Source organism: Drosophila innubila (genome assembly GCF_004354385.1).
Source record: "Drosophila innubila isolate TH190305 chromosome 2R unlocalized genomic scaffold, UK_Dinn_1.0 1_C_2R, whole genome shotgun sequence".
Classification (NCBI taxonomy): Eukaryota; Metazoa; Arthropoda; class Insecta; order Diptera; family Drosophilidae; genus Drosophila; species Drosophila innubila.
The window spans coordinates 21,824,820-21,852,014 of NW_022995374.1; the positions used below are offsets into that span (position 1 = coordinate 21,824,820).

The 27,195-nt window shown below is 37.1% G+C and overlaps 5 protein-coding genes across 6 annotated transcripts in view; 2 read left to right on the top strand and 3 right to left on the bottom strand.

Moving 5' to 3' along the window:
- The window catches only part of LOC117783782 (PDZ and LIM domain protein Zasp), a 62,920-nt gene extending 60,612 nt beyond the window's left edge, over positions 1–2,308 (bottom strand). The window contains exons 1-2 of the mRNA XM_034621326.1: positions 1,427–2,308; positions 700–1,128 (exon numbers count right to left, since the gene is read on the bottom strand). The gene's annotated coding sequence lies outside the window, so the exon portion shown is untranslated. The remainder of the gene's footprint in view (positions 1–699; positions 1,129–1,426) is intronic.
- A 5,238-nt stretch (positions 2,309–7,546) lies between these two features.
- Positions 7,547–11,361, top strand: LOC117783680 (Bardet-Biedl syndrome 4 protein homolog). Of its 2 annotated transcripts, XM_034621206.1 has the most exons (10): positions 7,547–7,625; positions 7,709–7,848; positions 7,952–8,064; positions 8,136–8,426; positions 8,486–8,642; positions 8,708–8,830; positions 8,897–8,981; positions 10,126–10,212; positions 10,297–10,508; positions 10,841–11,361. In XM_034621206.1, exons 1-10 carry the CDS (start codon positions 7,547–7,549, stop codon positions 11,000–11,002), a joined length of 1,449 nt encoding a protein of 482 aa, XP_034477097.1. In that variant the 3' UTR covers positions 11,003–11,361. The 2 variants fall into 2 exon arrangements, with proteins under 2 accessions (XP_034477097.1, XP_034477098.1); XM_034621207.1 differs by lacking the exon at positions 10,126–10,212.
- A 465-nt stretch (positions 11,362–11,826) lies between these two features.
- The window catches only part of LOC117783681 (sex peptide receptor), a 40,490-nt gene continuing 25,121 nt past the window's right edge, over positions 11,827–27,195 (bottom strand). Inside the window, exons 3-8 of the mRNA XM_034621208.1 lie at positions 14,674–14,932; positions 13,517–13,688; positions 13,314–13,440; positions 12,937–13,131; positions 12,209–12,391; positions 11,827–12,148 (exon numbers count right to left, since the gene is read on the bottom strand). Of these exons, the coding sequence (XP_034477099.1) occupies positions 11,827–12,148; positions 12,209–12,391; positions 12,937–13,131; positions 13,314–13,440; positions 13,517–13,688; positions 14,674–14,895 (1,221 nt within the window). The 5' untranslated portion in view covers positions 14,896–14,932. The remainder of the gene's footprint in view (positions 12,149–12,208; positions 12,392–12,936; positions 13,132–13,313; positions 13,441–13,516; positions 13,689–14,673; positions 14,933–27,195) is intronic.
- On the top strand, positions 18,771–19,848 carry LOC117783682. Its single transcript, XM_034621209.1, has 2 exons — positions 18,771–18,782; positions 19,576–19,848. The coding sequence occupies exons 1-2, from the start codon at positions 18,771–18,773 to the stop codon at positions 19,846–19,848; spliced, it is 285 nt and encodes a 94-aa protein (XP_034477100.1).
- LOC117783679 (zinc finger protein 316) lies at positions 21,033–23,148 on the bottom strand. The gene is made up of 2 exons (XM_034621205.1): positions 22,675–23,148; positions 21,033–22,615 (listed from the first exon to the last, which is right to left on the bottom strand). The coding sequence occupies exons 1-2, from the start codon at positions 22,876–22,878 to the stop codon at positions 21,152–21,154; spliced, it is 1,668 nt and encodes a 555-aa protein (XP_034477096.1). The 5' UTR covers positions 22,879–23,148; the 3' UTR covers positions 21,033–21,151.

Genomic DNA, 27,195 nt, shown 5'->3' on the forward strand with positions numbered 1-27,195 from the left:
AGTATTGCGGCAGAAACAGCGACAATGCGCAATGCGTATACGCGATATGAGATATTGGCTCTTACACACAAGAAAGGGGTGCAGGGGAGCAGGGGAGCAGGGGGTGCTGACTGACTGCTGGCTGAAAATAGATCAAGCAGAAAAGAACTCAAAAGAAAGCAAAAGATACGTAAAGAAAAGCAGAGAAAAGCGCAATTGCCATGCCGAGCAGGCAAGCAAATTGAAATTGTGTACAGCACAGTCAAATATATGCTCAAAAAGTCAGACAGACAGTCAAATATATACACAAAAAGTCAGACAGACAGACAGACCGACAGAATCAAAGAGCTAAAGAGCTGCTGAGTCGAGTGAAAGATACATTTCACGCTGACCTAGAGATACATTAATATCTTTTTGGCGCCTATTTATCTAATATACGACTAAATATTTTAATATTACAAAATAAATGCCACCGAAATTATGACCAGAACAAAAACAACAACAACAACGACAACGACAATGAATGCATTCGCTTGACAGAAACACATTTCGTAAATTGTCAGCAATATGTATCTGCCAGATATTGTATCTAGCTGACTGCGCAGAGCGCACACACACACACACACACACACGCACACAGACAGACAGAAAGAAACATATACGAGAAAATTCGGAAAGAAATCCGCGCAGCCATTTCGAAGATACTAAAAATAAACTCACCTTGAAAAGTTTCTAAAATTTTTGAATATATTTTATCTTATTTCAGCTGCTGTCCGTCCGAAGATGTATCTCTATCTGTATCTGTACTCTGGCCAAAACTAAATATTTTCTAGCTTGTATCCAGAAAATGTTTGCTGCTGTTGTTCTCGTTGTTCGTATTGTTGTTGCTCTTATTGTTGTTCTTGTTTATAGCCACCGTTTAGCGAGTGCCAAAAAAATTACGTGTTGTTGTTGTTGTTATTGTTTCTTGAACAATTCGAAACTGTTGGTTAACTTTTTATACACGAGACAGATTCGTTTCGTAAGGGATTTTCTCTAGAAATGTGTTGTTGTTGTTGTTGGGTTTTCGATATTCGGTTTAACCTTCAGAAGCGTTGCACAGAAATTCACATAAATTTATTTACATTAACACAAAGCACAAGTTTGGGCCTAAAAGAGAAAGAATGAGAATTGGCGAAAAAAGTAAGAGGAAGGAAGATAGAGTGGTGCAGGTAGAAAGCGGGAGAAAGAAATATAGAGATAAAATTGATTTATTATGATATTGATTTTATATTCGTAATAACACTTAATAAATTTATTTTTTATTATTGCTGATGATGTCAGTTATCAGTTGCGCTTTTTATGAACTATTTCTTTCTTAATTGTTCGCAGTCTTCACTTGTGAGTAATATAATACATTTAGATATGTATATTTATTGGTAAGTTTGTATTTAGACTATATACACACTTGCTGCTGATTTCGTGAATTGATTCGATTGATTTTATTGCGGCCTTTTCGAGGTGTTTTTTTTTTTTCTTTTGGGGCGACGTTAACTAAGCGACGATTTTCTCTCAACTAAAGCAAAAACCAAAACCGAAACCGAAAATTTTTGTGTGAAATGTTTTTTCGAACTAAAAATCTTTTCAAGCAAGTGGCAGCTACGTCGCTGCCGGCACCGACAGCGACGGCGACGCTGACGTCGACGCCAACGCCAACGGCGCTGCCTGCATTTTGGGGCCGCGAGAGTCTTTTTTTTGCTGTTATTGTTGTTGTTGTTGTTTTTTTGCCCAACTATATGGCCGCTATATGTAGTTCTCGTATACCCGCAGACGTTGTCAGCTCACCTCACCGACCTCCCCACGACCCCCCGCCAATTCCCCTGCCACCCCTCGCAGCCGACACAGAAACCGAAAACAGAAAAGCCACAAAAACTGCACCAACAGACGGCAGCGGCTGCCAATGTCTGTCTCGAGTTATATTCTCTGTTGTTGTTGCTATTGTTGTAATTGTTGTAATTGTTGTGGTTGTTGTTGTTGTAGTTGTTTGTTATACATTTATTTTGTTATTTTGCTAATTGTTTGTATTTCATTTTCAGCACTTTCTAGCATTTCTAGCCATGTCCAAGCCAAGTCCGTTTGATGTGTCCAATTGTATGTACGAATGAATATATTATTTGTTTTAGTATTCGAATTTTGAACACTTCCCGCCTTCTGTTTTCTTTTAATGCTAATTATTGAATGCAAAACTGGGCCAAATGATAAGCCTTCTAAATTACACACTGATTTTAGCATATTTTTTGCATTCTTCTAGAGAAGAAAAGTTCATTTATTCAGTTAAGATTAGATTATCTAAGAAGCCTTCTAAATTACACTCGTATTTTAAGGAACTATATTTTGCTTTCTTTTTCAGAAGACAAGTTCATTTTAGATTAGATTATCTGAATATATGTGCTTTTGTAAATATAGGAGCAATTCAAATGACATCATCATCATATATGGCTCATATCATAAAACTGTTCTGTTTTTGTTGATTTCTTTCAGGTTCCTCAAGTAAAATTCGAATCTTTCGGTAAATGTTATTAAAACTGTGGCAATTTCAAAGTGCCCCTGTCTGAGGCAATCTCTCAGCAATGAACAAGAATTTATGATGGGTCTCTAGGTCTCAGCAAGGTCACTTCGGTACTCACAATCGTACCCAGGCATTTTAATCAATTGTCGAAATATCAATCCTCAATGCTCCTCCACATCAGAAAAAATTGTTGTTCGGACAACTTAAAAATTGATTCGAAAAACATACACATTTTTATATTATTGCACAAAAAGCTCATGCGATTTAAACAACAAAAACCACACAACAATAATAATTTCAAATAAACAAATATGAAACATAGTAATAAACTTTGTTGGGCATAAAAACAATTTCAACTTTTTAATTAAATCATGTTGCCAACTGCACAAAATAACTAAGAAAAAAATACCAAAATCGCTGCGTAATTTAATCAAATAACAAAAACATTTTTCCACCAACAGCACATTCGATAAAATCAATAAAAATAGGAGTATCAATTCTGATATCTTTTTTTTGTTTCTTATGAAATTTAATTCTTTGATACAATTATTTTTTTTTGAGTTTTCGTAATTGAAGTTGGTTAAAAGAAGATGGCTCGAACTGACAATTATAGTCCCAAATGTTACAGATAAGCAGGTAAGTAATTAAAGCGACTTGTTATACAGTTGTCGCATTTGGTTAACGGTCTGTGGTATGATAACAGTTATACGATTTTTCCACTTTTTTTAACGTTTTTTTCACTTTTGCTTTTGCGAATTTTTATGCAGATTTTGTGGTGTTTTTGTTACGTCAAATTCGATTTCAGAGCAGCTTATTGGAAAAGCACACACAAATAAATGTATGCATATTTATTTTTTAATTTATTGTTGTTTTTGAGTTGGGTGAGTCAACAAAATGTTGCCGAAATACTGGCCATGGCCAGAGCTGAATCATTCGACTGGAGATTTACTCTTAATGAAGCCGGTTTTATTATGAGCCGATACTGGCCATAAATGTTGGTCAATTACTTTGGTAATTGTAAATGTAATTACAAACATGCATATATAATATACACGCGGAAAAGGTAAACACACAACGGCACACTCACTTTTGTTTTGTTGACTTTCTTGAAAATGACGTTGAATTTATTAATAAAGTTCTCTGTAATGGAGCGAGAAATAGTGTTATTATTAAAACGCGATACGAAGCGAGAAGACAACCGCGCGCGATCGTTGCTTTCAGACGAATGGCAAAGGCGAAGGCGAAGGCAAAAGATCTCGACGAACGAAGTCACTGCCAGACGAACACACACTCGAACACTCACTCACCCACACACACACACACTCACACTTGCGAGCGTCTCTCGTGAGAGACGTGCAACACACAAATCAACAGGTAAACGAAAGGTGAAAATACACAAACAACAACATCACACATACAATCACACACATGCACAGCTGTGTATGCTTGTGTGTGCTTGTGTGTATTGGCGAACTGATAAGATAAAAACGAAAACACAAATAACGTCAAACTCAAATTCTATCAACTTATTTCGCTTGTTTTGCTTTTGCTTTCTATCTATACGAATATCTATCTTATTTTGCGCATTTTTTTATGACTACATAAATTCCATATTTTTACAGTTTTGCTCTGGCCAGACATTTTGGCAACATGTTTGTTGATTTTACATTTTTTTTTGTTACAATTGCTGTGCTAATTTGGATTTCTTGTTTCGTTTGTTGTTTGTGTCTGCTCCACATAGAGATATTAAAATGTTGCCTGCCGAATCGCAAGATATTGTATGGACATGAGTATATATTCTATATTTAGGTTGCATGCCACAATACACAGCACGCAAAAACTGGTTACTCCAGTTTCCCTGATAATCTGGGTGACGGCTACAACAAAAACAACACTGACAACAACAACAACAGCGGACAGGCAACAGGCGTCTCTGATTCTTGTTGGAACTTGGGCTGATTTTCCATTTTAGCGCCCCAAAAAAACATAAAGAAGAAGCAGCGGCGGCGGCAGCTACAAAATGCAGCCAAAACTCAGCAGAAACTGCGCAGTTGCAAAAACCGGTTATCGTTATCCCAGTCCCTACTTCTGTCCCTGTCCTTTTCCCTTTCCTTTTCCCCAACCCAATCCCTATTCCTATCCCTTTCTGCCATTTCGATATTGACCAACACTTTTGGGTCCAATGATCGGCTCTCGAAAGTTGCACAGCCCGTCATTCAGAAACCAAAAGTGCTGAACAAACTCATTCCCATTCCCATTCCCACTCCCATTGCCAGTTCCACACCCCTTACCCTTTTTATGTCCATCTCTTGCTAATGGCAGCAACAAAGCGACTGTAAATCATTTAGCAGCTATTTTGTTTGGCTTAGTGGCAAGCGTGGTCAAAAGGAGAACGCCGCACAAACATCTCAAAAATGTCACGCATGCGTAGTTGTTGGCATGCGCGTAATTGCAACCTGCCCCAAGCCGCATCGACTCCTTCTTCCAACTAGTGTGGGGAAATTTTATAGTACAAGTTAATAAGCACAAAGAAAACGGCAAACAGGAAACAATTAACTTGTTTAATGCGCAAAACAAGTGACAAAAACATTAAAAAAAAAATAAACCATTATTATTTGAAAACATTTTTAAATTGTTATTTTCACTGTTGCCAAATTATTACCAAAGGCTGCAACCCAGCATAATTTTTCGATCTGGCAACATGCACCACTTTGAGAATATTGCCAAAAATTTTAACTTATAAATGTTATACCATTTTTAGACAAATTCTTAATTTTAAGCTAGCATTTTTTAAGATTTTTCATAGTTTTTGTTAGAATTTGAAAGAATTTTTTATAAATATTTTTAAATCAAATTTGTAACTTCTCTCCCCTTGGAGCGACAAACACCAAAATTTCATTAAAGAATTTACCTTTATCTTATCCAATTTCGAATTTAAATATTTATCAAATTATTAAATTATTGGAAAGTTATTTCATTTTGCAATTTGCATTACCTAAAATTTAAAATCAGCCACGCAGCGCCATCTGTGTCACATTTGCGTCAGACCTCGTTACTCCTTTTAAGCAATTCGCTCCTCACTTAACAGTATTACAATCTGGAAACACGCGCAATTTAAATTAAATTTAATTTAGTTTCTCAACAACAATTTGGCTAAAAATAAACAATTTAATTTTTAATTCTGAGCTATATAAAATACAGGTGAGTTATTTTATTTGTGCTGGGATCTTATATAAATTTCGAGCAGTCCAAAAAATAACAACAGTTTAACAAAAATTCTGCAAAAATGTTGGCAAGAATTTTACCTATTTTGCATCGCAATTTCAGTTTTTTATTTATGCTTTCCAGCCATAAATAACTAATTTTTCCTCTTACAACTGGCAAAACTGGTTGTTATTTTGTGCGTTCAAATTGCTGCAGCAGCTGCTAAGTGAAACATAGATGGCGCCAGCTAGCCTAGACACATCGCATTCAAACTGTGTTAGTTGTGCTCTGTACCACAGAAAGTGAAGCAACAAACCTTATGTTCAAAATATGCAAGCAGTTCAACAAGCAGTTGAAACTGATTTTATATCAACGCCTAAAGTTATGCAATGGCAGTTTAATCATATTAGCTGTTTGCCGCGCCATGGAGCGCCATTTGAATTAAAAATTAAGTTTTCAGGATGTGTTTAATTTTCAAAAAGATTATAATCAATAACACAATTTATTTAATTAACAATATAATTTAATGTTGGGTATTTGACGCGTAAATTAGTGACGCGAATTTTAATATATTTTTGCGATGCATAACAACGCCACCTATTGGGTTGTATTTTAAAACTAGAATGTGACGTCACATGCAATTCGACAATTTTAGTATGAGAATTCCAAGTTTTTCAAATAAAAATATAAGAAGCATGCAAAATTTCCTAATTTGAAAAAGTATTTAAACTGCCCTTAATTAAGAAAAATTAGATGTAGCATAAATCAAGATTTCAAGCAATGACTGCAATTTTTAAATGTTGTTGATTTGAATTTAGGAAGAGGAATTTAGGCTAGTGCTAAAATGGAACTAAAATATACGATTTCTGCGACAGACCGGAACGCAAACTCTATAAAATTTATAGGAATTTGTTTTGATTTTGTAAGTCTTTGATTTCCTATCGCGTTGCAAACTCAAGTCACGTTCGCGATTTGCCATTTTCGACAGCTGACAATTTTTATCGTTTTTGTTTTTGTTCTTGTTCTTGTTTTTCGACTTATGTGCGTGTATGTGTGTTTTTGTTTTTTGGCCAAGAGCTAAAACACTTTGATAGCAGCCGCAATTAAGAGCGTTAAATGCGTTGATCTTGTACGATATATTTAATGGATTAATGCAGTTTGAGTAAACACATTATGAATGTAGCTCACGATCACCTGACTGGATCCACAAATGGAGAGCTAGATCGAAGCATAATCTGAGACAAGTTTGGCACTTGGAACGGTGTGAATTGAAATTGAGTGATTAGATGTTGGCCAGGAGGAGGTGAGGGCGTCCCACCTCTTTGACTTGGGCGGCAAGCGGCTAGCTAATTATGGCAAATATTATTGAAACGTGTTATTTGTATATGTTAGTAGAGTTTGCAATTTGATCGTCAATTATTTTACCTTGCCATCCGCTTTTATAGGTTGTTTTTATTGCATTTCAATTGATTTCTAGTTGGTAACTAATTAAAAATACACATTGCGGCATTTGCTTATTTGCCATTTCTGTGTGTTTTGGCCTAATGATATTTTTTTTTGGTAGCAGACAGCCGCCGTTGGCGTTTATTAATTAATTTGACAAGTTAATTTATTTGGTCATTAAAGGTTATTCAAGCCAAAAAATGCCAGACAATTTCAAATAAAGCACCCTTCGGCATGCCATGACAACCCTAGACAGCGCATTAGCCATGGCAACCAACAGGTACAGCAACAACAAATCTATTTTGGCCAACTTCCAACTCACAGGAGGAGCTTTTTTTCCGTGCAGCAGCAACAACCAAAACACTAAACTTCATGTACGAAGCAGGCAGCGAGCAGATCAACTGCAATGGGGCAGTCATCGAGCTGCCCTCGCTGGAGGTGGTCAAAACAGGTAATTACTCTTACCCCACAGGTGACAGTGACAAGTAACAGTAACATGGAGTATTTGATTTTTTATTCTACTACTTCAATTAGCACCCAAAATGCCCACGGATGCAAACATCGACTGGCTGCTCCACATATATTTTACTCGCCGCGAATTCGAGAGATGCCGTCGGCTCATCGAACGTGAATTGAATCGTCATTTGAATGCGGAGTATCTGTACTTTGTCAAGGTGAGTGAAGGACGATTGAAGGCGTTGCGTTCTTTCAAATTGATTGCCCACTGATTGGTCGTTTTGGCGACTTGTCGATTTGCCTGTAATGTAATGTATCCAGGGTTTAATTGACCGCGAAGATGGCAACAACATTGAGGCGTTGCGTAACCTACAAAAAGCAGTCGAGCTTAATTCAAAGAATATCGAGACGTACAAGGAAATCGGACGCACACTGTAAGCTAATTAGTGATATCGATTTTTCTTGACACTTAACACTCCTTTTCTGTTTTTTTTTTTATCGGCAGCTATAGCATGGGTCGCTTTGGCCAGGCACTAAGCGTTTTTCGGGAGGCGGAGCAGCAGAGTCCCCGCAAGGATCATGAAATCTATCACTACCTGGGCGAGCTGCTGTACCGTGCGGCGGCCACACAACCGCAATTGGAAGTGGCCCGACAGCAGCAGACGGAGGCCAGAGGTTACTTCGAGCTGGCCGTGCAGACGGGCAAGAAACTGGAGAGCTATGTGCGCCTGGCCGAGCTGTATCGCAAGGACAAGGAGTACCAGAAGGCCATTGATGTCCTTGAGGCGTGTTTGCAGTGAGTTCCGCTCGTCTTAATGTGTGTATCTACCCCTCCAGTTATCCTTCATCTCACAGTCTGACACCCGAGAACGCTGAGGTACTTACCGAAATCAGCGTATTGTATTTGAAAATCAATGAGACCCAAAAAGCCTACGATCGCTTAGCGGAAGTCGTCAACATTGAGCGGAAGTGCACGCCCAAAGGCTTGTTGGCTCTAGGCGCCATTTTGCAGGTAAGCAATGAACTTAAGATGGCACTGAACTGAACCTTATCCACAGATATAATTCGCATTGACAGTCGCGCAACGATGTCGATGGAGCCCTGGGCAAGTACAGCCAAATCGCAGATGGCGAGCCGGAAATTGCCGAGCTTTGGAACAACATTGGTCTCTGCTTTTTCAAAAAGCAAAAGTTTATTGTGGTAACTGAAGTGAAAGTCAAGTTAAATACTTGTACATCTTTTTTATTCTTGTTGTTGTATTTACAGGCCGTTTCATCGCTGCGCAAATCCGTTTGGATATCGCCCCTCAACTACAATGCCCTCTACAATTTAAGCCTTATTTACATTGCCTGTAAGTAAACCACAGTCAATTCATCCACCATTTAGCCTGTATTTCCACTCAACCAAAACGTGCACCAATGATCGACTAAAGATATACCCATACTTCTGCTTTTTATCACTAATGAAAAGTAATTATAATCTTATTATAATTTATTAGATTGTTTAATTTTTCACAGTTAAATTTTTGTTTTAAATTTAAATGTCAATGCTAATTAACTTTCTTTAGAATTATTTAATTTTTTTGTGATTCATATAGGCACCAGAAATTATAATAATGATTATTTTGTTATTACTTGTAATTAAAAAAATTATTCAGTTATACTAACGATAAGGGTAATCTATGCATGTAAAGTTTCAAATTATTGTTATAGTCATTGCAGAAGTTACTTTTTTAGTAATTTTTTAAAATTCAAAAAAGGTCTTTACTGGCTAGAAATATTTTTTATTTTGTCCATATGACTTATAAAAAAGGTCAAAATAATAATTTGAGTTTGATTTGTTTATCCATCATGCTGTCAAGAATAAGTCCAAACAAGTCCATCATAAAAGCCTTGCTCAGTTTGTTAGGTACTTTTGCACAAAGTTATCATACCCTTTTTCCACATATTTTTAAATGAGCATCGCAAAATGGAATTTTGTAGAATTTGTTGCATGCTTAGTTTTAATTGCTGTACAGTACTAATATCGAGCTTTTCAATTACTGAGCGTTCACTGCTGTACAATTTATTAGCTGTAATACCAGAGCAGGGATTTCAAGTGCCTCCATAAAGCCACTTGTCTGTACGCAGCCAATAAAATATAAATATGCCGGAATGTCGAAAGGCACATTAAAAAATGGGATAAATAGGCTGGACACAGGCTTTTCATAAATTTTAAAATAAAACAAAACACAAAATGAAAACTGTTTTATTGGTTCAACCAATTCAAGGACTTTTCATTTTATGGCGCCCACGGACCCGCAGAGCTCTCTGAGGGGTCGCTTTGTTCAGGTTTATTGTTTAGCTTTCTAGAATTCATTGTTGTTTTGTCTTTTTTTGTGTGCCTGCATTGTTTGTGTGTGTGGTTGCGTGAGTTGTTTTCTTTTTCGCACTCACTGTTTACTGTTTTTATTTTATTTTTTCCCCTTTTATCCAAATCGCGAACTGACCTCCCAGCCGAACAATATGCAAGTGCGTTTCACACGCTGGCCGCGGCCATAAACCTGCGCAAGGACAATGCCGAATGTTATATGCTCCTTGGCTGTAAGTGAAATTTAGAAATATTCAAGGGAAGCAGCTGTTAAGCCCCCTTTCCCTTTACCATTTCCCATTTTCCTTTTCCTTTAGTGTGTTTGCGAAAACTGGACGATACGGAAAATGCCTTTGTAGCGTTTGAGCGTGCCTGCAGTCTCGCCCAGGGGCAACAGGGGAGCATGCGGCACCCATTGGTATTCCTAAATTTCTCACTCTTCTGCTATGAGACCGGACGATTGGCCTTGGCAACGGAGCAATACAACCGATTCATGGCACACGCTCAGGATCTATTGCTGCCCACAGAAGTAAGTCGTGTGTTGTTCCATCGTGTCCAATGGCTTCTTGCGGTGGTGTGTGATTAGTCCATATCCCATATGAAAAACAATGAATATCAAAACTCAACTTTAACTCAATTTCAACGATGGCATTTCTGTAGCTTTTTATTTATTAATTCAACCAAGTGCTTTGTATCAAATTAAATTCCAAAGAAAATTTACTGAAGTGAATACTTCTTATTGGCATATTTATGTGTCGTTCTGTTCTGAAATTATTGAATTTTTAAGTTCTCACAATACGCAAGAGTTAATCAAAAATTCTTGTTTTAACCAATATGCTTATAGGCCTTTTCTTTTGCCAGTACAAATTTCAGGCCACTAAATTGAAGTCCTTGCTGCGCATCTCAAGTCACAGTCATGGAATTTTATCCGATGACGAAGAAGCACCTAAAAAGGAGGCGGAAACTGAAGAGCAACAGGAAGAGTTGCCACTGGAAGTGAATGCGGTGGTCAGTAAGAATTGAGATGGAGAGAGATTGATACACGAAGAACTAATTAACTCACATCGAACATTTATTTAAACCTGTTCTCAAAGTCAATTAAAAATCCGCTTACAAATCGCATAAAACATAATTGCAAGCTAATGAAAATCCATTAGCTGGTCTCTCATTAAACACTATTTTAGTTTACAAATTATATTTATTCTAGAATCTAGATGTATGTATATGATTAGGCATAGTTATTATATATTATCAAGTTCAAATATTAAATGGACAAGAGAACAAGCAAGCTCAGGGGCTCTCTGGCTTTTCGTTCTCTTGTCGCAATTTTCAATTAGTATTTAGATTTAGTAGTTTTAAAATTTAATACATAAAAAACTGTACTCAACTCTTAAGTTTAATTAAATATAATAAACGCTGGCGTTCTCTGCATATCTCAGATGACAAATTATTTATAAATAGCTCAGTTATTCTTTAAATATATTTTAATAATTGTAAGTTAAGTTTAAGGAACAGTTTAAGTTGTAGAAGTAATGCTACAGCTAATTTATAAACCACTGTAAATCTCATTTGATTTTCGAATTTATATGTCTGCTATATGGTAGATACCCTACAATATGTTGGCTTCAACTTTTGCCATGTCACAGTTAAGCATCCCTTTCTATGCGTACTTGCAGTATACCCTACCCAGCTCACAGTTTCAGTTCAACTTTTAGAAAGTTATCGAATTAGAAATTCATTTTAAAGCAGAATGCATCTTTGAGATGCCCTCGCTCTCTTCCCTCCCGAACCATCACCTACACTGACGTCTCCTGCTGTTATAGCCGTCTTCCTCTTGGCATTCGCTTCTAGACACACGTGGTGGTTACTCGGGTGAGACGCGTCATCTCACTGCTGCCAAAGTGACGCTTGAAGAACAAGGATCTGAAGGTGGTTCGGAACTGCTTGGACATCAATCCGTAAAGCACGAAGCCAACAGCCGCATTTATGAGTGCCAGCAGATCCATAAGCTCACCAAAAGGCGGATAGCAATGGGCAAAGAAGCACTTCTCCAGCACGCCAGACAACAGACCCAGCAGACCTTGGGGAAACTCCGTGACCAGGAACAGCACCAGGACAGCTACCAACAGCAACGTGGTCCGATCATTGCGTCGATCACAGCGAGGTGGCCTAAAGCAACAAACCTTTATTAACCCCCCATTAAAATGGACATGTGACAAATTGAATTACCGCCTGGATTTTGTCTCGTTCAGATTCAGCTGTATGGCATACTTGGTGGGATTATCGTAGTCTTTGAGCTTGAGACGACGCCGTGAAGCCTCGCACAGGACATGCATTAGCACCAGGCTTATCACCGTCAATACAAAGCAGGGTATCAGCTTGATGATCACGGAATGTATCCAAAAGTTGAAGCTGCAAAGAGAGTTGAAAATAAATAGAGTTGAGCCTGTCAGGTTGTATTAAATATAAAACTATATTACGAAAGTGTGAATAGAACAGTAATCTAGGTTAATTTTAAAAGTGGGCTAATTATAAATTTAAAAATTAGTAAATAAAAAAAATAAAGAGAATATAGTGGACAGATTATTGTAAAAATACAACTTTGTTTATAAGAGAGTGGATTTTCGGAAACTATTTTGGCTATACCAATGATAGCATAGTTTTGAGTATCTGAAACAGTATTAAAAATGAAACATCATCCGGAAAAGAATAAACTTGCAACACAGGAAATTTAATTTTTTACTTTTTGTCGGCAAATGTTGTAAATATGTTTGTAGAAATTAATTTCTGTCTATTCCTTAGCACCAGAAGTAATAGAATTTTCTATTCCTATTTTTTAACAAAAATACAATTGTTAAGACTGTAGTAAATACAGTTTTATGTAATAGTATAGAGAATCATTTGAATAATTTACGTGTATAGTCTTTAGTTGAATGAGGTGACAGTGAGGAACTTACCGATACAGCATGGAGTCCTTGTCAAAGTACACATGGTACATGGCCTCGTGCTCTCTGGTATCCACCTCAAGAGTCTCACGCACCTTGAAAACAAAGTACGTGGGCAGACAGAGGATTGGCGAGATGATGAAGGGAAAGAGGATCGCCTCTCTGGAATGTGCGAGCAGAAAGTTGGCACAGTTGCCGTTCGGATGTCTGTGGATAAGAGATGGAAACAGTTTGCTATAAAATAAAAATAGAAAAAGAAGAAACAGAAACAGAAGAAGAGAGAAGCCACACATTGCCGTCGTGTTATTCAGTTTTAAAGCGCCAATTAACAAGGTGCAAAAGACGAGCCAAGGAATGGAGAGCCAACAACATGGAGAGTGGACACTCACCTGATGGCCACGTAGCGCCAAATCGCCAGAGTGACTGTCAAACCAATAGATATCGTATGCAGTATTTGTGTGAAGTGCATGTGGATCAGTAAATACACAGCCCAAGAATAACTCAAGTCCTTTTCGCCTGAAATCCCACACAAGCCAACAATCAATAGACCTCAAGAGGCAGAAAACAACAAGTTGGGAAAAAAAGCACTCACCTGGCTTCATGTAGATGTATTGATATGTCGTGTAGGGTATATACTCCAGCATCACAAACATATCGGCCACCGCCAACCATTTCAATATGTTGTTAATGGGCGCCTTGGCCATTTCCTTTCTGGTCAATACCATTATATTTAATATGTTGGCTATTGTACCGAATATGCAAATCTGTTGGGGGTTTCAAAATGATAATGTATGTGAAAAATAACAAACAAAACTGTTCGTTGGCGCCTAAAAGGGTTAAGCTGAACCAAATTCCCCTCCTACCCCTCTACCATATTCCAAAAACCCGCAAAAGCTTAAATCTCATCAGCTCAAGTTGGCAAATGTTTTATTCATATGCTCAGGACTTTGGCCGCATGATAAATATGAGATTTTTCTTTCTATCATAAGCATTTAGTTTTATAACAGATGGTTGAATGTACCGAAAAATACCCTCTATTGATAATTTTCTAAAGGGTATACAGTAATACTAACTAATGTATAGCACTGAAAGATTTCATGCCAAAGAAAGGAATTCATAATCGCTTTCTTAAAGTTTACTCATTCATTCTTATCTGTCGGAAAATCTTTTATAATTACAAAAAACTTTGTTAATTATGTTAAACTGTATTTAGGGCAAATATTTTAAATTGCAACCATTCTCTATTTTTCTTTTCTTTTATATAAAAGAAATATTTATTAACTTTCGCCCACATTAAGTTTATTTTTTCCGTAAGCCCTTTAAAAAGATCTAATTGGTCAAACTTTTTCTAATATGATGTGGTTAAGTTTTAAAAAACTTTTTGCTGGCACAAAGCCTATGAATTATGTAAACACACAAATTCATTTAATTTGTTTATGCTTTGGTGTTTTGATCTAAAAAGGGAAAATCTCAAAGTTCAAAGGTGTTGGCCACCACACAAATTTATCAAGGGACAAAGGAAAATCCTTCTCAAGGGTTTACATTCCTGAGCATTGTGACAAGCCGTTCATTTATTTCAACTGTCTACCCTCACTGTCCCACTGTCCTGCGACTAAACAAAATGAAAAATGTCTTGGCTTGTGACAGGACGACATCAGGATAATTAGCACCGTGACTGTCGCAGAAAGTTGAAACATTTGCTAACGAGCCGCTTGGCAACCCGTTAACTTGGCTGTTGGGAGTACTTACCAGGAGGGAAACATAGCCATGGATGCCGTTGTATGCACCCAACCACGTGTAGATCTCACCCTGACAGTAGCCCTGGCACTCATCCTGCTGCGATTGATTCTTCTTCTGGAAGTCGAAGAAGAACTTCACAAAGTCATGTATGTCACTGCTCGTGAGCTTCAGATCCTTGAGCAGAGTGTCATTCAATGGCAACGGCGATTGAGGCATGACTAAATCCTGCATACTGTAATTCGAATGCTCCTCAGCAAATTAAATCATGCTGAAACAGTTGCTGGAAAGGAAGAATTTAATTAATTAATTTGTGAATGATGATAGTCATGACAGGCAATCTCAAAGCCGCATCATATCAAGGATAAAAGCCTATTTTCGTAACATTAAGCAAGTACAACAAGTACCTAAAGCCACAAAAGTAAGTATTTGTATCACTTTTTGCCTTATTTACTGCATTCTTTGCAGTTCATCATTTGATTCTCATTTACAAAATGTCAGTCCAATTGACTCTGAAGCAGATGCCACAGTTATGTGGCATTCATTTGGATATTGGCAATAAACAGTGCTCTTTATGCTCAGCTTCAGTTTTAATTAGTTTCCAAATACCAAACTATATTGAAAGCAATAACCGTCACAGCAGCCACAGCAGTCACAGCAGCAACTTGGCCAAACTGACCAACATAATTCGACGATAATTGATGGCAAATTTAATGTGGCAAGTAAAACGAAATAAGAGTGACCGACTCTTTAATACCCTAAGCTTAATCTTATAGCTGCTACAAATTTTAAGTTTAAAACTAAGATGTATAAACGTAACTGTAACGGTTACCGGTTAATATATATATATATATATATATATATATATATATATATATATATATAAGTATAATAACAAAACCCGGTACAAAAACAATAAGTTTTGGAAATGTTAAAGCACGGCTTGATTAAATCAAAATTCTTTAATAAAAAAAATATATATTTAATCAATATTTAAATTATAAATCTCAATTTTTTTAAAAACCGATGATTACACCTTAACTTCATAATTGAATTTTATGCTTGATTGAACCAAAACTAACCATTATATATGAATCAGTTACAAAATTGTTTAAATTGGGCTTTCAGTTACGGTTTCCTATTTCAATCGGTTAGTACCGGTTAAAGCTAACAGTTTCGATTACGGCTTTAATGTCTGCTTTTAAGTTGATTTTCTTTTTTGTAAATTTGTTAAGTTTTCGCAAATTTCGATCATCAAACAATCAACTGTGGTGTAATATTTTTATTTGACTGTACTTTGTTTTGTTTGAATTGCAAATTTGATGACCATATGACGATACTTTCTGCTAGGGTATTTTAACGAGAGCACACCTGTTGCGGTTGCAAGTTACTGGGCGTAGCAGTTAATTGGCCAACGAGATAGAGAGACAACAACCTTCTAACTATATACATTCGATATATCTCAATGTGTGCTTGATGATAAATATGTTTTCATACTTGTATGACACATAAATCAGTCAAGTTTGTGAGTTGGCAAATCAAAGTCTAGCCCGAATGTCCACATGTCAACGAAGGTGTTGCATTTGGCTAATGGGTCCAGGGGGCCAGAAAAACAAATCCTGTTCGCCGATTTGCCGTTTCGCCGTTTCGCAATTGCAATTCAAATTTTGTGAGCAACTCACTGTATGTATGTCTGTCTGATGGCAATTGCAACACAACTGGCAGCAACTGGGCCTGCTAAATTGTGTCGGCGGCAGTTGTCAATAATTTGATTTTGATGGATATGCCAGAGACTCGAAACTCACGCATTCCGTTTATGAGAACATTTCACAACAAATTGCATATTTTACTGCTTTTGTTGCCAAACAGTTTTTATTTATAAAACCATATTTACACGAATGTGATCCAATGTCTGCATATTTTATTACAAATAACCATCAATCAATAAAATCGACCTAAAAACAATTCAATTTCTTCTTTTAACTGCGCTTTAAACGGCATCTTGAAGACTTGCTGGCTTAAATAAATATCGAGTACAAAATACTTATCTGACTTTTGTATTTGACTTACATATACTTATCTAATACTTACCGGCTTTTCTATAAGTCAAATTTAGTTAAAATCTTTTTCGCTTTTCTACTTTTAAACTCAACAGAATTTGATGCCTTACAATTATATTTAAAAATTCAAAATCCATTTTTTTTACTTATTGATTTTCTCTTTATCATAATAATACCTAATCTTATAATTTAATTTGTTCTTTCTTAAATAGATTTATGTACAACAATTTATGAAATTATTTATTTATTATTTTCTTTATCTTGCTAAATGGTTTCCTTTTTATCTATGACTCCAGTGGGAAAAGGAAAACCAGCTGGCATTAGGCAAATCTAAAAGGAAACCGCAATGAGACACACACACACACAGATGAGACGCATACAGACACACACACATACAAAATGCCGACAACTGACAACTTTAGATAAACGCCATACGGATTTTTTTTTGCTGCCATTAGCTGTTATACTGTTAATTAATGTTCCGTTACACAGACACAGACACAGACACACACGCACACACACACACACACACACGCACTTGCTGTTGAATATGAGTAAGTGTGTGTGTGCTTTTTATGGCAGCACTTCACACTGAGGCATAACCATAACCAGAGTATGTGTCCCAAGCGCGCAGTCGACAGTTGTATCTGTGAGATACTCTCGTATCTGCGGGATACTCTCGCTTATGCTAGCCATCCCGCTGCGTCAATTCCTTTAACGATCCTGCTGCGCAGTTGCTGCACATTAAAATGTAATTACAATCAAATGTTTTTAATATGCGCAACTAAAACTTAAGAGTATAAAGCTTAACAATACATCAAAGTATCACTTTCAAGGACATTAGAATTGGCCCACGGCAAAATTTCCACTGTCATTCAACAAATTCAATTTGTTTATGTTAACAACAGTCAAGCATCATCACCATCTGTTGCCCGGGTTAATGGATTTCTGAATTTGTAAGAAATTGTGCAAAACAGCCAAGGAAGCAATTGAAATTTAATTTATTGATCAAATTAATCAAGTTGTGCTTACGCTTGACTGCGGCTAAACGCAAAATAGATTACACTGCAGTTAAATGCCTTCAAGTTTGGATTTACATTCAAAATGTAAACAAGCACAAATTTAATCTTTAATCAAATTAAAGCTCAACAGAGAAATACAAATTGCATGAGAATTACAACTTAATGTGGTATTGGAAGAAAGATATTCAATTTGCGATAGGGATATGAAATATGAATATGCTGTAGTATAATAAAAAGAAAAATTAAACCACAATAATAATAAATATATGTCCAACTTATTCTTCACCAGAATTCACTTTATGTCTGTGGGCTAGTTATACCAAATTTGGTATAAAAATTACGCATTTCATTCTGTAAAATGCGTTGATTTAAATATTTATTGCAATTAACACTGCCTGCAAATGACAAAATTCGCCCCTCATTTATTATTTATGTGTATTTTCACCGATTACATAATAATTTAACAATGTTAATTCATATGAAGACATGATCCATATCCATTTAAATTAATTAATTCAATATCCATTTCAATTAATTAATTCAATTTTATGAGCTGCGGCCTCAGTTGGCACTCAAAGTGAGTGACTTGTGTTGTACTTCAAATAATTTTCCGATTAAAAAATTGTATTTATGCGACTGACAGAATCAACGTCGATTGTCAGAGCAGCATCATAGCCACAAACACACACATACACACACACACATACGCACATTTGGGACAAACTGTAGCTGCAACTTGTTTGGTAAAATTCGGACTTGATGTGGGCATACTTACAGCCAATGTGCGAGTTTCTTGATACAGTTTTTGTTTATTTTTTTGTAAACTGCCTAAACACTTTTTGCCTAATGAGTGCGTTTGACTTAGTTTTGAGTGAGTTTCTAGCAGTTTACGCACAAGACAAAAATCGTATAAATAAACAGAATCTGATTACATATATCGTTAGTTGAAAATTAGACACAGTGCAGTGCAGTGCTTAAAACTTGAACTCCAATAAAAAACCAAACTTTTACATAAACTCCAATCATTATGAAATTCACAGTAAGTTTAACTTTACCTCTAGTTACCTTACCTTTTTTTATCCAATATCAGCACTAAGTTTAAAGCTCTTTTTAAAGTTAAGTTAACATTTATAATGTATACAAGCATTAAAAAATTGAAATAAATTTCATACAAAATTTAAAGTTTAATATGCTGCTTTAAGCATTTCCACAGCACGCTCTGCTTGCGCTATTTTTGAATTTATTTCAACATTATTCTTGGCTAATAAAAACTGAATACCAACTCTAGAATGTTTGCAAAATATTTCGAGAGAATTTCAAATGAATTCGTATATAATTAAATTGCGCCTTTAATATCTAAAACATTTTTGTAGTTCAACTGTTGGGAAAAAGTTTTCAAAAATATTCATGGAAAATTTATTTAATATGTAAACAATTTTTCAGTTTGAAAAGTACAAAACTAATTTAAATTTAAAGGAATGCTATGCTTTTTTTTGTTGTAGAAAGTTCGAGAATTTAAGTGTAACTGAAATTCTGTGCTAACTAATTGAACAAAGCCTAACTCAATTCAAACAGCATATTATTAAAAATATTCTAGGAGAAAGCATGTTGCGAATGAGGAGAGTTGGTAACAAGATTAATGATAACTTTGTTTCCCAATTTGTTAACGTCCGCAGAAATGAGCTTTTTTAGTTAAAACGTCTTTAGCAAAATACTTTAAATTTTATTATAACATGAACCCTTTTGTAATTTTTCTTTCATGTTCAACAACTATTTGCTGTAAAATGGAAATGGAAAATTCCTGATAACAAACTGCCAATGCGATTTTGTAGTTAATACTGCTTATTGCTAGCGTTGCCTGCATCCTGGCCGCACCCGTTGCCGAGGAGTCGTCGGTCAAGGCCAAGCGTGGACTGTCACTCGGCCTGGGCTACCACGCGCCATTGATAACCCACTCGCATTACGTGGCCGCACCAACTGTTGTCCACCATGCTCCAATTATTTCGCATGCACCGCTCATTGCACACGCCCCCCTTATTGCGCATCATCCGGTGTCCTCGCTGTCTTACCACCTGCCCACCTACCACTCAATTCATCATTACTGAGCAGATGCAGCGTCAACAGCAGCTGGATCAACTGCAACAGCTGAAAGGAGTCAACAACAGTCAACAAGTGCACATGCAAAAGAGGCAAACAACTTTTCCATTTCCCCGCTGCTCTTTGCTGCGACTTTTCTATTACCAGAAACTTTCCCAGTTTCCTTCCAACTGTAGTTTATCTGTTTTGCTATGGTGAATAAAAATGTTCAACAAGTTCTCTACTGCATTCAAACAAACATCAACTTTAGTAACCACTTTAGCCATCAAGTGGAAGTCAACTTACGTTGCATGCCACACAGCGAAAATTTAACGTCTGCATTTAAATGCATGCAAACAATTTGAAACTGTACAGCTTTCTTTTGCTTCCGTTGCAGTTGTGTCAAAGGCCACAACTTGAAGTACATAATCCCAGCTGTTAAAAACTTAGTAGCCTTTGGGGAAGCACCAACTAGCACATTAAGTTAACATTGTGATTACGCACATTATACAACAAAATTATTGTTATTATAATGCTGCAATATAGTTGATAACGACACTTATGAACATTTGCTTGCAGTCTTTTTTATATTTTATATTGCAACATAAAATCAAAGTTAAATGCGACTTATATTTGATGCAACTGCATAGATTGCTATCGGTTTCTCTTTCTCCCTCTCTAATTATCCAAATGAAATTGTAGCATAAAATCAGAACTTTATTTCAAATTTTATCAAGGCTGCAAATAGAACTCACAGCGGACTTCTTTCTTAAAAAAGGGGTTGGGTTGCAAAAAATAATTACATAAATTTCCTGCATCTTTATTTTTATTTCAGCTTCATTTAAACAGTCAAAACTTGCGTTCTTTTTAATGTTCTGAATTTTATAAATTGTCTCTTTTGATTATATAACCACAAACTGGCAGCAGCTTTTATCTTCAGTCACTTCTTAAAGCTTCAGCCCTATTCCTGCGCATCCGTTGACGACATATTGTGGCCAATTGTCACATGCCACTAAAATGTCAACTCAGTGTCTCGGAAAATGTGCGTGAGTGCCCCCAAAACACGCACAGCCATACAAAAGGATACTGACAAACGAAAAAATCCTTGCTTGTGGCGAAAGTAAGATTAAATTCCTGGATAAGTGTAAGCTTTAACACAATGACTACAGTGCTGATTCGTAAGTATAACCGTAAGCATCTTAACATCTACAAGTTAAGTTTGAATTGTACAAGATTGCACATATGTACGTATATTTTAAGCTTAGATTAATTAGTACAGAAACTGTAAATTGAAACTCGCACTTGCATTGCTCGAGTATTGATAAAGGAAAATTAGTCCGAGAAACTGTCGCTCCAATAAGTTGTGGTCGGCGGTGCCACCGACTTGAACAGATCCCGTCCCTGGCTGGGATAGCTTTCGTTGGTCTGACGTCTGACTTTCTGCTCCGAGTGACGGATACAACTAGTGCTCTGATGGCGCTGCAAACGCTGCTGTGTTAGGAACGTGCGTTGGCAGCGCTTGCACTCATAGATGACGCCATGTTCATCATGACGCACAGCCATGTGCCGCTTCAGTTCGGCGCGCAGCCTGAAAACCTGGGCGCATAGCTCACAACGGAACTGTGCACGCTCCGCCTCGTGGCGCTCCATGTGCGTCTTGTAGGCGCCCCGCACCTTGAACTTCTTGTTGCATATCTGACAGAGGTATTCGTAGCGAGACTCGTGCGTCTTGCGATGCATCACATAGGATTGCTTGCGTGGAAAACTTAGATCGCACTGGTCACACTCAAAGGGTCCCTGCGCAGCGGCGGCGGGTGGTGTCTGCAGACTCCTCTTCTTAGGCGGATACTCCTCCTCGGAGCCCGTCGATCGCTTCTTCTTCTTGCGACCTCGTCGCCTGCCTGGCTTGCGTTTCTCGCTAATGTCCGAGTCGGCAGAGTCGCTATCCGCACTTGTAGAGCCCGCCACATCGGATACCTTAAACTCCACATCATCGTTGAGCTCCTCTTCGTCATCCTCGCTGGCCGAGTCGGAAACGGGGGCATCAATGACCACATAGCCACGTGGACGTCGTACTTTGTTTTTGCTGCGCGACAGTCGCTTGCGTAAATCTCTCTCCGTGGTTTCCAGCTGCTTCCTCAGCTGTATGGCAACTGTGAGACTTTGCTGGCAGCTGTTGCATATGAACTGTGGCATAAAGTCCTTGGGCGCTATGGACACATTGGGGCAAATTAAGAGCAACATGTCAGCTGGCGTGGTGGCATCGCTTGTCTTCGTAAATAAACTGACTAAATTGTCCTTGCTGGTGCAAACACGACACTGATTCTCATCCACTGGCTCCTCCTGCTTTTGGGCACCAGAGCGTGCACTGACATTCGCCTCATCCGACGGCTCTCCGGCTGTTTTAAGCTGCTCCTGTGCATCGTCACCAGTGATGAGTTCTCCTTCCTCATCTTCATCCTCCTCTTCCTCCTCCACCAGCTCCTCATCCTCCCCCTCCCCCTCCACGTCCTCCTCCTCTGCAGCTTCCTCAACTGCTCCTTCTGCTGTTGCCACTTTATCTGCTTTATCTTCCGACACACCTGATTCAGTGGCTGTTGTTGTGGGTGTTTCTTTGCCCTGCGCATTATTAGCATTACTTTGGTCAGCTGCTTCTTCGATCACAGCGGTTGACTCCTTTTCTCTCCCTTGCTCGTCGTCATCGTCGGCCATTTCATCCTCCAGGTATTCGGCTTCACCCATTTCCTCCTCGGCGGCAGCTTCCACCCTCGGTTCGTTATTCGGCGCAGCGTCACCCTGCAAAATGTCAAGTATTTTTACTTGTGTGAGTTATTTAACATCCCCTCGCTTCGAACCTCATTCATGTAAACAACAGTATCGCCAACAACTGCTGCTGTTGCTGCTGCTTCTTCTTCTTCGTTTTCCCGCTCCACTTCGTTGTTCGCTTCCCACACATTGGTCGAAGCAACCGCTTCCACCTCCGCCGTCACTGCCCCCTCTTCACCATTTCCTCCGGCCACTCCATTTGTCGCAGCCGCTGCCGTTATCTCTTCTTCCATTTTAATGTTTTGTTTTCTGATTTTTGGCGCCTCAAAAGTTACACCGGCCTCAGCAGTGCAAAGGGTAAAATTTAATATTATCTTTCGAGCAGCACTTGAAAGTTTCCACTCTTTACTTCCTTCTCGGTTTATTAATGTTACGCACTTTTAAAAACTTTTATTTTTGTATTGAATTACAATTTTTCACACCTTTTTCAGCGAACGTCCAAAATATTTATTCATTTTTACACAATAACGCCATATTGTATGAGTACATACACGCGACGGACAGCTGTTCGAGTATCGATACTATTGCGCATGTCAAATAAATATCGATAAATCGATAATAGCGCGTGCGGCAACATCTGCGCGCCAACTGAACAAGATTTGAAACGAAACAAATAGTTTCATACGTAGGGCATTTAAAAAATGTATTATTCGTAATGTACAAAAATAATTATTATGAATCTAGTAATATTATTCTTCTAAGTAATAGACGGATACGTGCTTAGCATATTTCCAATTTAATGTCATTCTTTTGTGTGACAAATATTGTAAATGAAAAGAAAGAGCCTTTGATATTGAAAAGCCACAATTAAAATGAATACAATGAATGCAATAGCACGATTGAATAAATAAGCTTGTAAAAGCACTAAGCGTATCAATTTGGCTTTTAACACACAAAGCCTCCATTAATTGTCTGAGAAGTTTTTATTAAAATCAAAATTTCCTACAATTATTTTGCGCTTTCAGAATAAAAGAAAAAACTGGCGTCAATAAGTGCCCCATTTATCGTCAAGTGTACAAACCAAAAATAAATATCCTACAGTCCCCTCTCTATGTGACCGAGGTATTCATTTCAATTATGCGGAATCAACGGCCAAAGTGCTGGCAAGAAAAATGTTGGTACTGTGATGTGGAACAATGTTAAAGTTGCCACATCAACATTCAGGACCCATTCAGAGGCAATTTGTGTTAACAGGTCCCCGTCACTCTTTTCAGAATATATTTGTATATTTCTTCCTTCGCAGTATTTTTTTTTCCTTTTTGTGATTTACGTCAACAATTATATCGGCAAAACGTGCATAGCGCCTACTTGACATTAGCATCGTCAACGTTAAGGGAGTTGGCCCAGATGGCGAGGAAGGACAGCCACGTTTATGACGATAGCTAACGACGATTGCGAAAGGCCGTGTAAGTAAAAAGATAAATATAGCGTTACGTTTGCTCTGGCAGTGATAAAAAAGCGCGACCATGTCAACTGACAAGCGCATTCCCCGATGCCCCAGGCTTCAAGCTTCAGCGTCACAACATGATTAATTATGCATGAGTTAGACACACAATCCGACCAGTAGTCTGACTACTCAGCCATTCATTCCAGTTACCATCGATACGACAAACAGCAGCATATGTTGGCAGTTTAAGGCTTAGGGACTAGTTGTTTCAATAACTGTTTCAAACTACCTCCTCTCCGACCCGTTTAAGGTGCGCATACCAAGGACACAATACAACAGAGAATCTTTAACATGCACAAGCACCTATACATAGTACATAAATTATTGTTTAAGTTTCTGATTTAAAATAGCTTAAATAACAACTAGTGTACAAGCATATAAATGAACAAATATATTTATGAGTCTGCAATATAAGACTCCTGTGTTATTTTGCAACATTTACCTTTATTTATTCGTGAATATTGCAATTTATTGAGAGCATTTATTAAAGAAAATTCAAATTCTTAAAACTATTTGGCCATTTATAGTAAGGGAAAGTACCCACACTCACTTTCCATTATGCTAAAATTCTACTCGTGTATTGCAGTTGCTCTGTTTCCAGTCAAAACTAGTTAAGATGCATGCAAATTATTATTTCTAACTACAGAAAGGAGTGTATTAAATTTCTGATTAAGCCAAATACAAATTAGAACTAGCTAAAAACAGGCCTAAAATACTTCTATATTTGTAAATTTGTGTTAACTCATAATATTTGATAGTCTTGGCAATTCCAATTAAAAGTGTCAAAGATATATTTCTTATGTTTACAAAATTTACGCCCAAGTAAAATTGTGCAATAATTTTTGCAATAATATGTAGACATAAACGTGAGAAAAGTTTGCAATAAAATTTAAAGGATTTTATTTGACTTTGGCAAGATTTAAATGCGAATACAGATTATGGTATTTCATGTTTTGTCTCAAATTAACATCGCATTACGCATTCAAAATAGGTACAAGGCTCGTAAGCAGCAATAATGCTTTTAAATTATCCGGGTACTTAGTCTTGATAAAAGTAAAAACGAAAATAAAAAGAAAATGAAAATCCACATCCCAGAGACACCGTCTGTTGCTTTCTTCGTGGTCGTTTCGCGATATCTCGATAAAATAAATGTCTCAGTCTGACATTGAGATTGACACGTCTCTTGTTTCTCCTTGCATATAATATTAAGTCAAATTCCTTGGGCCAAGTAAGTTCTCGTAGCATAAAATATGTATGTACGTGTGCACACAATACCCAAAGCAGTGTAACAATGTTTCACAAAACAAAAGTATTTGGGTGCCAAACAAAAACATTTTTCCTTTTCCAAGCCAGAGAAACCGTTGACGATGGCAACGAGATAATAAATTTAATTAGCCTTTTCCTCTGAAAATCTCTTGATCTAAAGGAGGTATGTGAATGTGGTTAGATACGATTAAACAAGTGTAAAGAGCACTCTTTTTTGAGTTGATACATCTTCAGAGGTATATGTAACTCAGAGGTATTGCAACATTTGATATTCAAACGGCAGTTCTCTGGGGAATCATTGGATGTTCTTGACAGCTATCCGTTAGCAGCAACCGCTCCATTAATTTATCGTTTTTATTTATTCGCATTTCAATCACTCGAGCATGAAGCAGACACAACAAGTTGCTATTCACAAACAGTTCACTTAAATGCACAGCAAACAAGTAGGCATATTGCAGACAAAAATATTTGACTAAGCAAATACCCTGTGTTCTGTAACACACTTCGTCACACAAACAAACAGAGCCATTGATTCAGCCTTACAGTTTTTCTCTTAAAATTCGAATAAATTCTTCTACAGTTCTAGTTATTGCAGAACTTTAGCATACCAATTAGCCATTTGTATGGTTAAAGGGTATAGCATATAATATTAATCACAGTGTCATGAAATATTAATGCGCAATCGAATGATAACATTTTCAGCACATTATGCTAAATTAATTACGAATTCCAAAGAACAAAATGTTTGTGCCACAAATGATCATTAATTCTATTTTTTTTTTTCTAAAAATAAATAATTACATTTTGTAATTAAGTTTGTAAAGCGTACAGCTGTCACACATTTACAAACAGTTTTCAAAATGAGCAGCATTAGATGCTTGGTCTATGGATAATGCTAATTAATGCCGCATCAATCATGTGAAGAGATGTCACGTTTTCCACAATAATGAATTTACATAAATACGCTCAGCTCAATTTACATTTCAGAAATTACTTGACTTCATACATAATCCTTTATGCGGTTGCTCCGACATTACGCATACGACATGTAACCCTTGTGGATTTTATATTATATAAAAACAGCAACGCCATCAACAAGCGATATTTTATAAGCGTATAATATGAAAAAGCCCTGGGGTAATATTTTTATGCTCTGTCCCTATTGTGGCTTCCCTTCATGGTTGTTGTTGTTGATATTACTTCAACTGTTGCGGTCTCTCTGTGTTTTTTTATAACACCCCAAGCGAAAATATTTTGTACGTTGACTAAATTTGCACCCAATGCAAATTATCTACACACTGCGAGGGCAACTTAAATATATTTTGTGTATTAGAAAACATTATTTGAAAAATTACTCTTTTTAAGCGAATAATTTTAATTTTAACATTATTATTATTAAAAAGACTTGGAATTCAGATCAAAAATAAAAACAAAACCTTTTAAAAATTGTTTGAACGTGTCGGAGTACAGAGCTTTTTCTAATCTTGTTTTTAGTTCCTATAACTGTACATTCGTAAAAATAATGCGAAAATAAGCACATTGTTAAGTTTTCGTACAATTCATGAATATGACTGAGATCACAAATGTAAATTGAAATTGAACATATACCATAAGTTGGTACTCGACGATACATTTAAAGGACTTTTGAATCAACCATCGCATAACCTAACGTAGAAGTCTACATGGAAGTTAGAACCCGGAGTCGCTGCTGTTTAATATTGTTAATATTGACTGTGAAGTATGCCCTGTGTGTTGTGGGTAGCAGAAGAGGTACTGATTGTATAACTGACGGCTAATAAACATTGCGATAAGCAGCTTAATTTTGCTCCATGTCTGT